The 17,905-nt window shown below is 35.4% G+C and overlaps 1 protein-coding gene across 3 annotated transcripts in view; it reads right to left on the reverse strand.

Annotated features, from left to right (window-relative positions):
* Positions 1-3,092: 3,092 nt before the first annotated feature.
* LOC143244091 (uncharacterized) overlaps positions 3,093-17,905 on the reverse strand; it is a 59,721-nt gene continuing 44,908 nt past the window's right edge. For all 3 annotated transcript variants that reach the window (XM_076488150.1, XM_076488149.1, XM_076488148.1), the window contains 4 exons: positions 15,299-15,423; positions 9,136-9,310; positions 7,848-7,937; positions 3,093-6,376 (listed from right to left, as the gene is read on the reverse strand). In XM_076488150.1, coding sequence (XP_076344265.1) covers positions 3,105-6,376; positions 7,848-7,937; positions 9,136-9,310; positions 15,299-15,423 — 3,662 coding nt within the window. In that variant the 3' untranslated portion in view covers positions 3,093-3,104. The remainder of the gene's footprint in view (positions 6,377-7,847; positions 7,938-9,135; positions 9,311-15,298; positions 15,424-17,905) is intronic.

A 17,905-nucleotide genomic window follows, 5' to 3' on the forward strand; every position in this document is an offset into this window, starting at 1 on the left:
GGTGGTTAGAGCATTCTACTCCTAATCTGCGAAAAGCGGGTTTGAATCCCAGCACACATGCTCGTCCTTGTAGCTGTGAGGTCGTTATAATGTGAGGGTTAGTTCCTTTATTCGATTTTAAACTCTTATAGCTCAAGAGTTGGCTGTGATGACTAGCTGTCTTCCTTCTAGGCTTTCATTATTAAATTAGGGACAGCCGGCGCCGATATCCCACACGTAGCTTTTCACGAAATTTAAAACAAACCACAATCGTGATGTTAGTGACGTTCTTGTTTAATGGCTGCCATGGTCAAGTGGTTACGACGCTCGACTCACAGTCTTTGGGTCGCGCGTTCGAATCCCCTTCTTTCAGCCGTGAGGTCATTATAATGTGAGGGTCGATTCCACTATTCGTTTGTAAAAGAGTAGTCCTAGTATTGGAGGGGGGCGGTGATCACTAGCTGCCTTTCTTCCAGTATTTCACTTCTTAATTAGAGACGGCTGGTGCAGATATCTCTCGTGTATCATTGAGCGAAATTAGAAATAAACCAAACAAATAATCGTTTAGTGACTTGGCAGTTTCTGGTCAAAGTAACAGGTATTATTCGTAACCGAGATTCAAAATAACATTACCATATCAAAGATTCGACTGAATAAAAAAAAAAAAAAAACGTTTTCCAGCTTGTCAGAACAACCGATCTGTCAATTTATTAAAGTTCCCGTTAGTTAAATTTCGTGCATCATGGGTAAAAACTAAACTTTGTGTGTAGATAACGTACGATTGTTATACAAAATTATGAAATTCCTCAGTATCTTAAAACGTTTATATATGAAAAGTTTCCTGCAAGATGATATTGCTTGTAGTAATGTAACGTTAGGTTAAGTTTTGATCATAACTTGTTAAAAGTAACAAAGACGATACCTGATGATATAAATCATTTACTAACTGATGGGCAAATTCTAGAATCCGAGTTGAAAAAAAAAAAAAGATATAATTGCACTCAAAGCTAAAAATGTCTTCGTGTTATCCAAAATATTTCTTGTTTACAGTTCGATAATATATGTATGCGTTACCTAAACTAAAACGTTATTATGTACGATTAGACAATCAAAGTGTTCAGTTCAAATCAGGTATGAAATGAAGGGTCGCCATATCCTTATTCGTCACCATCCAACATAACATCTAATTATCAAACTGGTTATTTAATATGGCTACCGTGTTTACTGTAGTTAATTAGGACTTCAGAGAACCATTGACTGAAGCAGCAATATGTGTAATGTCAGAGAGCTTTTAGCTACTAATAAAACTTCATTTTAAATAAAACGCTCTCTATAAGGGGCGATCTCATCGATCCACAGAAACCAATATTATAGAAACAATCTACGTATGAATTATGGAGAGAAGCGCTCCCTCGCGACCTCACAGGACTACACCACTGGTTACAATACAATAATATACAGAAAAACTAATTTAAATACGGTTCCCCTTCAGATGTGCGTTTTAAAATCGAATATTATTATTTTGCCCGCGACAACGTAGTTTAGAGAATAGTCGATTAAAAACGTGTCTTATTTCAGAAAAGACGAAAAATTAAAATTTATCTGTAATATAAATTATTTGTATTGTTGTAAACCACGAGATATTTTAAGAAACCGATCTCGCTCTCTCTTTGTTCTTTCTACGACTAGTCTAATGGGGTAACTGACTTCAAAAGCGAGCGGACAATTTCTGTAGTTGAGTCTTTTTTGTCGGTCAAAGGAAAGTTTACGGACTCACCACGATAAATTCCGGGACTCGATTTGTCGCATGGGATAAAGAACAAATAGCATATGCCGCCATATAGTGTAGCTTTGCGGTAAAAATAACAACAGTAACCTTAGATGGAGTACATTATTAAATTATTGAGAAATATAAATTTTTACTACTGCCGTAATACGAGGGGGACATTTCCCCGTCGTTTAAAAAGATTAAGGAAACACTTATTAAATTATTAGGGAAAGAAAAGTTTAAAGCGGCACTCTTAATGGGCCCCGGCATGGCCAGGTGGTTAAGGCGCTCGACTCGTAATCTGACGGTCGCGAGTTCGAATCCCAGTCACACCAAACATGAACATCCTCTCAGCCGTGGTGGCGTTATATGTGCGGTCAGTCCCACTATTCGTTGGTAAAAGAGTAGCCCAAGAGTTTGCAGTAGGTGATGATGATAGCTGCCTTCCCTCTAGCCTTACATTACTGAATTAGGGACGGCTAGCGCAGATAGCTCTCGTTCAGCTTTGCGCGAAATTCAAAACAAACAAACAAACTCTTAATGAAAAAAGTTTATAATAAAAGCGGAGTCAAATATAATATTATTATCGCCAAAGGACAAGTGTCACTATAGTTCGAGATTGAAATGATGACTTCCCTGTTCTTGTAAAGAACAGTTTTTATTTCATATTGAAAAGAGAACATTTCAGTTACCATACGTTCAAATCTTAGGCTGCTTAAATACACGTGTCAAGTTTAAGACCTTTTGATTTATAAGGCTTAGCTTTCTTTTGAGTTATATTTACTGTGAATTTCCCTACTCGAATTATATCTGTTTTAATAAAACGTGCCAAAGCCTTAACGCACAAAACGTTATGAAATAATTTTCACCTCATTTGGCGTCTTTTGTTTTGATTCAGATTTCACGTATTTCTGTTAACACATATTACAGTTAGTATACACACACACATAACAAAAAGTAATATAGGTAGATAATCCGTTGTCAACTATATTGTTAATATATATTATTATAGAAAGAACAAAGACAGATATTCTGGAGAGAAGACGTTTTCTCTTTCTAAACTTAGTTAATTGTGGCGTTAATACAGTGTGTAATTTGTCTCTAAATTATTTACATTATAAAACAAACAAACCAATATACTGAAGAGAAGACGTTTCTGATTTGTTTTTTATAACATAGATAATTGGAGCTGTTAATACGGTGTGTGTTTTTCCACCAACTTCTTTATGACTTATTTGGAAGTTACATTACTTTATTATTATAGCCTATCTTCACACCGCACTTTTTGCTGTGGATATCATCTCGTAACGTACAACGTTTTGTAATCTTTTCACTAAGTCATGGGTTTATGAATGGGTCAATATTTATTGATATAACACTTCATTGACCGCTCAATATTCAAGCGATGACCAATCAATTTCACACCTAGCCCGACTAGATCGTTATTATCCATGTTAGCTAGTTTTGCGCCGTTTATTCCTGCTTTCAAGAAAACTGACTTGTACTGGGATAGAAAAAGACTGTCCAGCCAGTGTGAAACGTCTGTGGTTGACCAGTTCTGCAGTGGTTTCCGGCGGAATTCTCTTTCTTCCGATTTCTGGAGAGGACGTCCGCCGGATACTGCAGCGGAACGAGTTGTGTCCGCACTCAAGTTAGAAGTAAATCGGGGGTGGTCTTGTCCGAGGAATTGCTGTGCACGCGCAGGAATAAACTTTTTTAATTTTGCCCCATCGACTACAGAATGATCACGCACTCTGTCGGTAGCAAACTGTACCAAAACGTTGCTGTTTGAATTTGGATGACTAGACGAACTAGTAGATCGTTGCGATGTACCTTTCTTACTCGTTTCGATCCCTAATCTAAAGATCCCGTCACTAAATTCTGGGGGTGGGAAAATCATTGTCGCTAGGTGATCATCTGTTGGTGTTACGACACCGCACTCTGGTGGTGGGGGCAGAGACTGCAAAAGACCCACAGTACTCGAGCCAGCGTTCACGCTTTTACTTTGTGACGTGGGTGAGCAACTGTTTATCAGTACGTTCGTCTTTTGTTTCTTCAGTCCAGTACTTCCAACAGACTTTTCGAATGGAAGTTGCCGATACCGTCCTTCAATATATGATCCTTCAGTTTCAGTTCCACAACTAATATACCCATTCGTGTTGACGATATGATATTCCATTGAATTCGTGTCAATAAGCTCTGACTTGTTTACCACATCTTTTGGAGAGATTTCATTTTCGTCCCAATCTTCTTGTGTCAGATTACTTGGGTAAGAACGGGAAGGTTGAATCACCCTGTTTGTATAGACACTGTCTTGTTCATCACTCTCAAAATGAGAACTCTTGGGGTTTGGAAGAGTTGATGATCGATTGATGGGTTCATGAAGCAAAGTTTTAGCTTTGCTGGGTTTAGATTCGAAAATCGAGTTAACACTTATCCCGCTAATACCTTCCTTCGTGTCATGCTGATGGAGTCTTGTGTAAGGACATGAGATTGGCTCATAATTCGACTGACCTCCATTCGAGGGATGACTTGACTTGGATTTTTGAAGGGTATAATAATTTTCAGAAGAAGACTGTAAGCTCCTGTAATTACGCAATATCTTTGCTTGGTTCGAACTCTGAGAATATCTTTGAAGGTCAAATGAATAACTTTCGAATGGATATTTAGATCGGTTTGGACCAGCCTGGGACACCATGATTTGTTTAAGTTTTTCCACTTCCGAATGAAGTTGCCAGGGTCTACAGTTCAATGAATTTTCTTCAGTCTTCCCGAAAGTAGAAAGTCTTCCAGTTATATTTAAGGACGAAGAGAGCTCTTCGTCCTCACTGCTGTCACACTCCAGTCCTTTAGAAAAGTGACTTTTGGATTTCTGATGTAACACTGGGTAGTGAGCAGGACTACCAAAACTACTCTGGTTGCTTAAAACGTTTTTTACTCTGAGATGTCTAGATCCTCCGCCCACTGGTGTCCTTTTTTGAGAGCAAATTAAACTACCATAAAAACCACTCGTATCGCCACTGCTTTCAGATTCTGAAGATGTCTGGTGTCTCATACCTCTAGGTGGCACTGACTGAGGCCGAGTGACTATCCTGGGGAAAGGATGCTGCAGTATTTTGTTTTGATTGAATGGTTTGTAACCAACATTCATCAGTGACTCGGGCGCCACATAAAGTTTAGCACTGTCTCCTGGCAGTGACACGGGAGACGCGTACAGGTTGACACTGTCTCTTTGCAGTGGTTCGAGCGAGGCAAAAAATTTGGCATTGTCTCTTTGCAGTGACTCGGGCGAGACATAAAGTTTGGCATTGTCTCCTGGTCTGAAACTTGACATCACCGAAGTCTCGCGGTTCCTGAATACTTCTATATTAGCATATTCGCCCTGGGAGTTGGAAATGTCAACCCGGACCACCTTTCCTTTAGGAGGAGCTGGGGGAGGTTGATTGGGGGGTTGTCTGGGTTTATGTAATAGGGGTGTTGCTTCGTTTCTGGTGATTATCGATTGTGGCCAGACATTTTCTTCGTGGAAATAGCCCTGTCCGTTAATTGCGTCAATCGATTGTGGCCAGACTTTTTCTTCGTGGAAATAGCCCTGTCCGTTAGTTGCGTCAATTGATTGTGGCCAGTCTTTTTGTTCGTAGAAATAGCCCTGTCCATTAGTTGCGTCCATCGATTGTGGCCAGAGTTTTTCCTCGTGGAAATAACCCTGTCTGTTAGTTGCGTCAATCGATTGTGGCCAGTCTTTTTGTTCGTGGAAATAGCCCTGTCCATTAGTTGCGTCCATCGATTGTGGCCAGACTTTTTGCTCGTGGAAATAGCCCTGTCTATTAGTTGCGTCCATCGATTGTGGCCAGACTTTTTGTTCGTGGAAATAGCCCTGTTCATTAGTTGCGTCCATCGATTGTGGCCAGACTTTTTGTTCGTGGAAATAACCCTGTTTGTTAGTTGCGTCAATTGATTGTGGCCAGTCTTTTTGTTCGTGTAAATAGCCCTGTCCATTAGTTGCGTCTATCGATTGTGGCAAGTATTTCTTTTTATTAAAACATATTTCCCCAGATTTTTGTTCGATAGAGTCTACACGAGTAGCCTGTTTGTCAAGATTATCATCCTTCGCGTTTATCAAAATCGAATGTGGCCGCAGTGTCCTTGGACTAATAGGATTATCTTCATCACTGTTTTGGCTCGAAGGTTGTGGCGGACACCCGTCACTGTCGTTGTTAAGTAAATCGACATTTTTATAGCTATATGGAGGACAAGTCCAAGAATTAACTTGACCTTTGGTACTTAACGAGTAAAGATTCTCATAACTTTGACTTCGTTTACATAAAAAAAACATTTTATCCCGAACTTGGCACTTGAATGTCTTTGTCAGTTCTGGCCAACTACGAGACTTCTTGCCAAGCAGCAGAAGGCGATTTGGATGAAGCATTGTTTCTAATTCGTTAGTTATTTCAGAATTTACAGTTTCTTCAGTGGAAGTTCTGATACTGGAATTTGATTCTTGTTTGAGTCCAAGAATTTCTTGCTCAGTTGATGGCTGACTTTCACCATCCTTCCCTGACACAACTAAATTATTTTTCGCTGACTTTGCTTCAAAATACAAATTTTGAAGAGGATCCTCAAGAGAATCTAAAAGGAAAAACAAAACAAAATGATTTAGATATTTTAATAATATTGGAGAAATAATGTGAATACAAATAAAAATGCAGCCATCTTAGTTAAATAGCATAAAAAGAAAAACAAAATACAGTCTACTAGATTTCAATATAAACCATACTACATTGACAGAGTTCATTCGGATCCAAAGCTTTCTCTACCTGAATAACTATAATATCCTCAGACTTCCCTCTTCGACCAACTATTGCTGATCTACACCACTAGATAGCAGCAGTGTGCAAATATGCTATGCCGTCATTAGTCTGTAATACACTATCCTACGCAGAGTAATCTTCTTTTTGCAACTTTTTGTAACTTATTCATCCTATTAAAAACTCCTGTTTTCCAACCGTGCTCTCCAATTCACAAACTACAAGTTATTTTATCATAGCGTTCTTATGACCTTTGCCTCCAAAACAAATAAAATGTTTTCATGAAGCTCGTACCTTCCTGACCAAACGCTATGCCCAACATATTTCACATGTCGAAAAAGAAAAAGAAAAGCTCTCTCGTGACATAAATAAAACAGGTTTCTAATAAATCAGTGATTCGTAATGATAATTTGTTTGTATTTTAATGATTATTGTACTTCATTCTATTACAGATACGTTTGGTAATAATTTATATTGTTTTCTTACTACCAATTTTCTGTGTATGTATCTCAAGTAATTACATTTAATTAATATTTCTTTGTTATCCAAATAAGTACAGCCATTATCATGAAAGGTCTTGAAAGTTTGATGTATTTTTATATATATCCTCATCTATGAAAGTGGATTAATAAAGAAAAGTCCCGGCATAGCCAGGTGGTTAAGGCACTCGACTCGTAATCCGAGGGTGGCGAGTTTGAATCCCCGTCGCACCAAACATGCTCGCTCTTTCAGCCGTGGGGACATTATAATGGGGCAGTCAATCCCACTATTCATTGGTAAAAGAGTAGCCCAAGAGTTGACGGTGGGTGGTGATAACTAGCTGCCTTTTCTCTTGTCATACACTGCTAAATTAGGGAAGGCTAGCGCAGATAGCCCTCGTGTAGCTTTGCGCGAAATAAAAAAAAACAATAAAGAAAAACAACCATATAATAACTACATATTACCTCGTGGAATAAAAACACGTTGCGCAAAAGTTAAATGATTATTTGTAATCTTATACGCATTCTTACCTTGTGATTAACATATTTTGTTTTTATCGAAATGGTTGGTTGGTACTTAACAGGTAGGAAGTTAAACATGTACAAGTGATGTAAGAATTTATATAATCAAAGCCCAAGGGGCGGTAGCAGTAGTTCTGAACTATTCAATTAATTGAAATTAATAAAAATTATCTTAAACCCCATCTCAAGGCGTAAACTGTTACTCTCGATGCTTTTAAAGACATTTTCATCTATGAATACACCAGAAGTATTGAGGCACGAAAAGAAAACTAAAAACAAGCAATGTCTTACCAATATCTGCCAGTCCTGTTACCATGGATCTTGCTAGTGCCCTGCCAAATGATAAGGTGGTCCCTGGGTCTCGTTTAGGTGGCGTTGGTGCTAGCATTAAATGTCGAAGGTAACAAAACAGAAGTTGACTTTCCATTTTGATTTCTTAAGATTTATAAAACTAGAAACATTTTGAAACACTGTTGAGTGAAGACGAATAAAATAAAAACTTTCACTGAAAAACAATGAACTAAGAAATTGAAAAATGAAGGAGTGGAAAAACTTGAAAATGTAAACAAAAACTGACGTGAGAGCAAGCAAATAAACTTGTGTTTTTAAGCATGCGTATTACGTTCTTAATACCATGCAATATACAATTCGTTTCGTTTTCAGTGTTAATTTTTATAAACGTATCATCACCGTTTCGATCAGGTAACCTATCTTTAACCATTGGTGAATCAATTTTTGATCTCGGGTTAAAAGTGACATTTTAGACAACAACAAAGACAAATAATTCGACTAATACATTTTGCATCGTTATTGTCTTAAATGAACATGAATAAAAATAAAATCACTCAGAAACAGTACAATTAATGTTAGATCAGCACAATCTGCCGGTTTAGAGTGATACTAAGAAATCAACCTGGTAATTAGTGTAGCTAACCAAATATACTTTTTTCACGCTCTTACTTAAGTATTACAATTTTATTGTATCAACTGGATTCCTTCGCTGTTAACGTTTTCGGTCGTAATCCCAATAATAAATCACGAAGAAGGGACATCTTAGGAAATGTTGTTTATCCTAAAAACATATATTAAACTAAAAACGAAAAATTATCTCAATAATAAATGCATATCATAAAAAAATAAAATTAGTTATATTAAACATCCCAACTAATACTGTTAATGAGAAAAATATTAAAGAAATAACACAATGTAAATATCTAAAAATCTAATACAAAACTGTAATGTTAAGCCACAGCATCTTTTAGAAAGGTCGCAGGAAGCGGTATGGTCTGAACATTTTTTTTCTTAGCTCGTGTAGTTCCATCTTACGTATTAAAACTTGCTTGTTTTAATTAATTGCATTGCGTTGTATGTGCGCAGTACTTGTAGGTAAAATGGTTCAAGTTTCAGTCTCGTAACAAACATTTTCTTGGGGACATGCACTTAGTTCCCCCTTAAAATGGCGTACTTTGCATACATAGCTGTGGTAATGGTCTGACCAATAAAGATCGTTTCCTACGGCAATAGTTAGATTAATCTCGAGTTACAATATATATAGAGAGAGCGGCGTAAATCATTTAACCTTTTTTAACTGACATTCTACGTGGGACTGTAGCGCTCTCCCGTTGGTTGAAGGACCGTCTTGTTTCAGGAGGATTGTTGTCAGTTACCACTGTCATGGTAACCAGATCTCCTGACTGTCGGATGATGGATACAACCTGATCATGGGTCGCTTGAGTGATATTATGTCCGTTAATCTAATCGAAAAAGAAAAAGACAAAAACAGTTATAACATCAACGTTTTCTATATATGAATGGGACAACTCTAGGGAAAACGCAGATAAAGATCAAAAAGGGATCACAAAGAATAATTTAAAACAATCATATTATTTAAACAAAGAAATGTGATTTACTGTATTATCTAATGGAACATTTAAATTTATTTTACAATTTTTAACATTTTAGAATACAAAACTATATAGTAGATCTAGTTTGGAAATCAACGCTTTCTATGAGATAAAAATAATGAACACGGTAATTTGTTTGTTTTTGAATTTCGCGCAAAACTACTCGAAGGCTATCTGCGCTAGCTGTCCCTAATTTAACAGTATAAGACTAGAGGGAAGGCAGCTAGTAATCAACACCCACAGCGGTAAATCTACGGATTTACAACACTAAAATCAAAGGATCGATTCCCTTCGCTTAAGCCTCGCATGGCCAGGTGGTTAAGGTACTCGACTTGTAATCCGAGAGTCGCGAGTTCGAATCTCAAGTCACACTAAACATGCTCGCTCTTTCAATTGTGGGGGCGTTGTTATAATGTGACGATCAATCCTACTATTCGTTGGTAAAAGAGTAGCTCAAGAGTTGGAAGTGGGTGGTGATGACTAGCTGTCTTCACTCTAGTCTTATACTGTTAAATTAGGGACGCCTAGCGCAGATAGCCCTTGTGTAGCTTTGCGCGAAATTCAAACAAACAAACCAAACCCTTTGGTAAACACCGCAAATAGCTCAATGTGGCTTTGCTATAAGAAAACACACACAGCAGGAGCACAAACTCAACTACTCCGCTGGATTTTTTTTTTTTACATACTCTTATTCACAAATTACAAAACTATAAATGAAGATTTTAAAATGATCAACCCTAAGTAAAATATTAGCTCCTACAGTATATTAACACTGATATTACCTCTAGAATATATATCCACATAAAGAGTTTTCTATGATGGGTACAATATCGCTCAGAGTGGGGTTCAACCACACAGTAAAGAATATTTAAAACAGGAGAAGAAAAACACATTTTCCAAGACAAATGAGCAGCTCATCTCGAAGTTTTTAGATGAATATTGAACTTGTTATTCAATGTGAGAAGGTGTTACATTATAATGAAATTTCTAGTGTTAAATATATATATATATACGTGAAAAGTTAGCTAGTTTTAAAACATTTTAGTCAAAATAAGAAACGTGTACGACTACGCAAAATTTACTTCAAACTCCCACACCTTTTCAGACAGCATTTCTACCGACAACCTACGTTTATATAAACTTATGTACTGTCCGTCTGTGTTCTTATAACATTACCTACCGTCAACTTACGTTTAGGTAAGATTATGTACTGTCAAACCAGGTTTAGATAACATTCTGTAACAACGACCTAAGTCTATATGCTATTACTTAAACCGAGCAGCAGCTAAAAAAACAAAAACAACTAACGTTATAACAAAAGTGTTAGGAAAAAGTCAAAAATCATATTTCAGACTACTTTCAAAGAACAATAGAAACTAAATCTAAGGTAAAACATTAAACTTTTATTAATCTATATTTAGTACAACAGAAACCCAGTAGAAGTGCTTGAGTTCAGCAAACAGTTGATAGTTTGCGTTTCCCTTTTGCTTTATTAACTGTAGACAGTCTTTTAGGCACTGTTACAACATATTTAATCAAAGTGTTCTTTGGGTTTCTACTTCAAATGTCTAATACACTCTCATAAAGTTTCTTTAGAATAAACTTTTGATTCGTCAAGTTTTTGATCTATCAATTCCCAAATCTTTTCAAACGTGTTGAGATCGGGGCTCTCTGGGGAACATTGTATTATTTGAATGACTTCAGTAACTTCTTTCTTGGCTAAGTAAGTTCTTCATTGAATAAACGAGTGTTTGTGGTCATTATCTGCTTGGTAGTAGAATCTTTCACTAATAATACACAAACCACTGGGTATACCATGACGGATTAATTAGTATCTGATGGTACTTGATCTGGTCCGCTATTCCATCTATTTTATTAGGTTGTCCAGAAGTAAATGTCGTTTTTGAACTTCGAAGTTTGGAAAACCAGTGTTGTGAAATTGCTTTAATTAAAGTAAGCACCATTTGCTTCAACATACTTTTACCAACGTGTAACGATGCTGTTTATGCCCCTGCTGTAGAAGTCAGAATTTCTATGGTCAATAAACTCCCTGAAAGTTGCCTGGTTTTGAAAGCGTTTATTGTTCGGAAAGTTGCCAAAGTGCTTGAAAAAATGAAAATCTGTATGGGAAAGGTCTGAGGTATTCCAAGAAAGGTGAATGAGGCAAAACTTCGATTTCCAATTCGTTCAATATTTGAAGCGTCATCCTTGACAGGTCTCATAACGCCTATTTTGTTGATCTTCAGCCAGCTCGTGCGAAACCCACTTATCCAACTTTTTTCTGTTTCCAATCGCACTCAGGTGGTTGACAATGCTTGATTTGCTTGTGTCTAGCTTTTCTGCAAGCTCACGTACTGTTGTGCGAGGGTCTGTCTCAATTGTTTCCCTTAATGTATTCTCATCTAAGGATGGCTTCCTTCCACGAGCTTCGTGGTCTTTAAGACTTTCATCTATACATCTAAACATTTGGAACCAACGCTAAACTGTACGTTCAGTTACAGATCCGTGGTCGAATGCCTGGTTGATGTTCCGTGTAGCTTCGGTAGTTTTTCGTCCAAGTTTGAAGTTATACAGAAAAATCATATGAAAGTCCTACTTGTTCATGCTGCTTTGGGGATTGCGAAACTTACTCTGAGTAGAGTTGAAACAGTAGACAATTAAAACACCTTGTAAGCAACATTATATTAAAACAACCAACCAACGATAAGTTACTCAATATTCAGCTTCTAAATGTCATCGTAAGAATTCCGATATTTATTTCTGGACAACCTGATATAAATATCTTTTGTTGTCTCAGCAGTAAAACACCCCCAAACCATCACATTGCCTCCTCCATGCTTCATGGTAAGTGCTATGAATTGAGGTAAATGTCTTTAACCTTTTTTTTCTGCCGGGTGTACAAACTACGCTCTGAAACAAATATTTCAAACTTGGACTCGTCCGTCCATAACACTCTTTTCCAATCATCAAAAGTCCAGCTTTTATACTTTTTAGTAAATTCCAGTCTCTTTGAAATACCTAGAAATCGAAGTAAAGGTTTTTAACTGCTACACAACCAAACGTTCCATTCTTGTTGAGTCTTCTTGATACTGTAGATCTGGACACTTTTCTGTCATTTAGTATATGGTCGTTTATTTCATGCCTGAGGTCAGTGGTAGTCTTCCTTCTGTCCCCAAGACTACATAAACAAAGATACTTAACATCAGTATCATTGAGTTTCGGTGTTCTGCTTATTTCTTTCCTATTTTAAAATTTATCCGTCTCGGCATCACAATCTGGAGTGTACTTGATAATATTTAGGGAGCATTTCGAAACTACATCAATTTGTCGGAGAGTTCAACCAGCATCACGTAAAGCTTTTATGCGAACTCTCTGCTTTCCTGACAATTTTCTACACTTTTTGGGTCGTGGAAGGACAACAAAACCTGATATATAGTGATAAACACTGTTTTTATCAAGATTTATTTGTTGAGTGCTATTAACGCAATTTCTTCTGGCATATACTGGTGCCATATTCTATATAGTTAAGACACAGCATGCAGTTCCATAACAGTTATTTCAGACTAAGTTTGATCACTATGTTCATTCAAACATAATCCTTATGACATGTCCTTGGTACAAGTATATGGGAATTGTAAAGAATGATAAGTATTCTCACCATGGTTCATTCAGTTGTCAACAGAGATCAGTGAAGTAGTACCACAATGTTAAAATGTACATTCTGTAATGACATGGGAGGCCTGGCATGGCCAAGCGCGTAAGGCGTGTGACTCGTAATCCGAGGGTCGCGGGTTCGCGCCCGCGTCGCGCTAAACATGCTCGCCCTCCCAGCCGTGGGGGCGTTATAATGTTACGGTCAATCCCACTATTCGTTGGTAAAAGAGTAGCCCAAGAGTTGGCGGTGGGTGGTGATGACTAGCTGCCTTCTCTCTAGTCTTACACTACTAAATTAGGGACGGCTCGGTGCAGCGGGCTAATAACCTACTCACTTAAATACCTGTTGAAGAATCCGCAAGCGATTGCGGCCCTATGTTCCTTGATGGAATCTAATCGTGATAACTAACTAACTAACTAATGACATGGAAGAATTATCCCTACTATAAAAAGAATGACAAAATATTTACTTTGTTCTGACATTTTTGTGCTGTTTATAAACTCTAAAAGGTTTGTTTGCAGCCGCCACAATCATTTATTAACTTAATTCGTATTCTTCGTAACATCTGAACAGAAAAGGATTGCAAAGTGGAGGGTGTTACAATACTCACGAGTCAGACGCCATTTTTAAATCTGTAAGCCTACTAAACAGTATATTCAAACAATCAAGGAAAACAGCGTACGAAAGGAAAGACATAAAAAAATATTCACCAGCACCAACACATCTTAGCAACTAACTCTGTAGAATCAATCTTCAACGAAACCTAAAGGATCGAATCTTTCTCACTAAGTTTAGTTAATCTCTGTAGGGTAAAGCAATTAGAATTGCAACAAAAAAAAAAAATCACACGGTATCTTTATAGTTATTATTTCTTTTTTAAATAGGTATTTGGTGTTATCCCTACTTTTTGTTTTGGAATCTCTTCAGAAATATACTAGTCTTATTTACAAATAGCAGGCGAAACAGTATTCGGACAGTTTTAGATATTATCTTTTCATCTGCATTTATGGTAAGAATGAACTATCCTACGGAAAAAATATTAACTTTTCATCTGCACTTATGGCAAACATGAAGCATCCTACGGAAACGCTTGAAAATTAACCATATTTTTGAAATACTTGTTGCAGTATTTGTAACGCAAAAATAATAATGATTAATTATTTATATAACCTTTATATATGTTTAAATTTCGCATCTTAAACTGTTTGATATAACACGTACTGCCGATTCAGTATTTCCTTTAACGTTAAAATTTAAATATTACTAGGTTATGAATATCAGATCTGCATGTTAATCATTTTCCATATCATCAGTTTTAATGTGTTTTAAATTAACGGTTGCATTTAGTTACAAGAGAAAGTACATTAAAAATGTGTCTTATTTTAGGTAAGACAGAGCAGCACATAAACCAATCCAGTTAAACATGATGACTAAATCTCAGTTGTAAGTTACTAAACTTGCACAAAAACTTATTTTTATTTTCGCAGAAAACTGTGTCAATCATTCGATAATTTTTTACACTAATTCTTTGAACACATTATGTACAAAAGTTTAAAATTACAATTATGTGCAGAAGTCTTCAACCTTGGCTGACATTTCAGAAACACACGCACAGGCACACACACATATATATATATATGTATATATTTATTCAGACGTAGTACGAGTTTGTTGCTTTTCTGATACAAGATACAAGACTGGTCATCCTAATACCATGTTAAATTAATACTTAGCCCACAAACAGACTTCATTATATTTTAGAACAGGGATATTATCTGAAGACATTTTACAGTTAAAAGAGTTAATCAGAACTTAACTAAACTTTACACTGGTTTTAAACCAGGAAAATTTTCTAGCAGTTCAAAACAAAACCTTTAATGATCAACTCAGAAATGAAAGACATAACTGATAAAGCAAACATACAAAAGCAGACAAACATATGTTGATTTTTATCCTTCTTTAACGTCCTCTAATAATTTTAATTTGTCAAGGATCCGCTGGAAGAAATTAGATTTCATCGACAGAGAACGTTTAATAATCTTTCAATACACAGAAGTGTCTTTAATTTCAATATAGAAAAGGTAACTACATTTTCTAAATCAAAGGTATTATGTAATCTTTCAGACCTCTTAGTAATACCGAAGAAAAAGAAAATTATATTGTCAGAAACATTCGCTACGAACCTCCAGTACAAAGTCCCCTTTCTTCAGCCCAGCCTGATCGGCGACACCTCCTGGATCTACGTCATCTAGATACTGCAGACTTGGCCATGCGTACGTTTTTTGTTTTTCCACCAGAGGGCTGGTTGCTTTAACAAAAATCACGCGAATAAATAATTCTGTATATCGTAAACATGGAAACACTACATGGATATACATAAAATTGACCAGGAAAATCCTATAATTTAGGATATACTCGTAAAGTAGATAGTCTTAAATAACGTTTAAAACTATTCATTAAAAAAAAAGTTGACCATGAAACTTACAATAAAAAACGGCTTGTTTGAATATAATATTTTAAGAAATGCTATCTAATGTCTATCTGATAACGAAGAAAGATTGAAATGCATAGCGTTGTGTCCTGTGAGCTTTCCTTATCCCAGGGCTCGGCATGGCCAGGTGGTTAAAGAGTTCGACTCGTCATCCGAGGGCAGCGGGTTTGAATCCCCGTCACACCGAACATGCTTGCCCTTTCAGCCGTGGGAACGTTATAATGTGACAGTCAATCCCACTATTCGTTGGTAAAAGAGTAGCCCAAAAGTTGGCGATGGGTGGTGATGACTAGCTGCCTTCCCTCTAGTCTTACATTGTTAAATTATGGACGGCTAGCGCAGATAGTCCTCGAGTAGCTTTGCGCAAAATTCAAAACAAACAATTAAAAACATTTATATTGATATTCTTATTATTTTAATTTATAAATCTAAATAATGCATTACGGTATTAGATATTGAAGCATTTTGAATTTCTAATCTGCTGGATAGATGGTGTTAATAACATTATTAATTTCAGGATTATTTATACTTATTAAATCATCTATATACCTGCATGTTAAGGTGAAAGTATGTGGATTTGTGTAATTTTCAATAAATCTATTCTTATAATGTTAAAGATACAAATTTGATATAGAACTAGAATAGTTAGCTCCAATTGGAACTTCTATTACTTGTTTAAAAACCTTGTTATTGGAAAATATATAATTATTGTAAATACAGAAACTTAATATATCTTTCATGTTTTTGGAGCAAAATTTTCTTTCTTCCAGTTCTATGAAAGGATAACAGAACTTTCTATTAACGAATTTAAAACAAAAATTAAGTCTTTTAATGGAATTGTTGTGTATAATGTGGTGAAATCAAATGTATGAGTATCATTTATTTGTTCACAATTTTTTAGATATTTCAAAATAGGTATATTATTTTTACTATCTAAAAAGAATTTTTTTATTATTAACACTGATTAATTTTATCAGACAAAATATTAAGTAATTTATTTAATAAAATGGTCGATTGTTTAATAATTGTTCTTATAAAATTAGAAATAAATATTAATTTAATTGGCGTTTCATGTAGTTTGGGAATACCATAAAGAAAAGGTAAATCTACATCAGGATTGTGTTCAGAATAAAATTTATTATAAGCTTTAGTGAAATTATTAATTACTGTATGTTTAGAATGGTTAATAAGTTTAAATGTTTGTGTGCTATTGATTTCTTTTATCATAATTACTGCATAAAACGTTTTACAAATGATACCAATATTACAGTTAGCCTAATCAGTGGGAACTATAACATATTTTTCTTGCAATTCTTGAACTTTATTTATTAGTTGATGAAACAATAAATCTGTATGGTATTTCTTTAATTTTATACAGGATAATTTAATTTTCATTTTTTTAAGTACATAAAACTTCTATTCCAGAAACCATCTAGATGGATAAAGTGTAATATAGTTAAGTTTTAAAATATATTCATCAATAATATTTTCAATAGATTTTAGAATATTATTACATTTTCTGGTTATTCTGTATTTAGATTCAATTTTTAGTATTCCACGTGGTATTTTATCTTTTATAATTTTGAAGTTACCAGTAACTTTATGAAAAGTATCAATAAATAAATTATTTATTTCAACTTCATCTACATTTAAAGTAATTAATTTTTTTATATTTATATAATAGTGGACTAACTAGAACATCGTATTTATAACAGACGATAAGCTTTGTGTTTTCTTCTTCTTCTTTTTTCTTTCTTTAGTTTAATTTTCCAGAATTTAGTAGTAATTTGGATAATATTTTTTATTCTGGTATTGGTTTACGTGAATTATTTTCAAAAAGATTTATCATTAATTAATGTAATAAAAAATTGATTTTTCAAAACGTTCATCAAAGCACTCACTTGTAGATATTATAAAACATCGTTTAAGAATAAATGATTTATCAAGTTTTGAAAAAAGAGAAATTGAAAATCAAACCTTCGTATTTGGTAATTAATTTTAGACATAAAGTATTCAATAAAAAGACTTGCAGATTTCTAAAATTATTAATCAATGTATAAAAAAATAATATTTTTCATTGTAAAAACTTAAAGAGAGCACCACAGCTGACCGGTCGAGAAAAACAAGTCAGATAGGGAACAACGAGGGCCCAAAGAGGTAAAACATACATTCAACCAGGGCGGAATGGATCTATAAATTTTGTGGTTGAAAGTTTGATGCGAGGATAAAACAAAAGCATCACGAAGAAAAAATGTAATCCGAGGGTCGTGGGTTCAAATCAACAGCACACCAAACATGC

This window comes from Tachypleus tridentatus, chromosome 2 (genome assembly GCF_004210375.1).
Source record: "Tachypleus tridentatus isolate NWPU-2018 chromosome 2, ASM421037v1, whole genome shotgun sequence".
Classification (NCBI taxonomy): domain Eukaryota; kingdom Metazoa; phylum Arthropoda; class Merostomata; order Xiphosura; family Limulidae; genus Tachypleus; species Tachypleus tridentatus.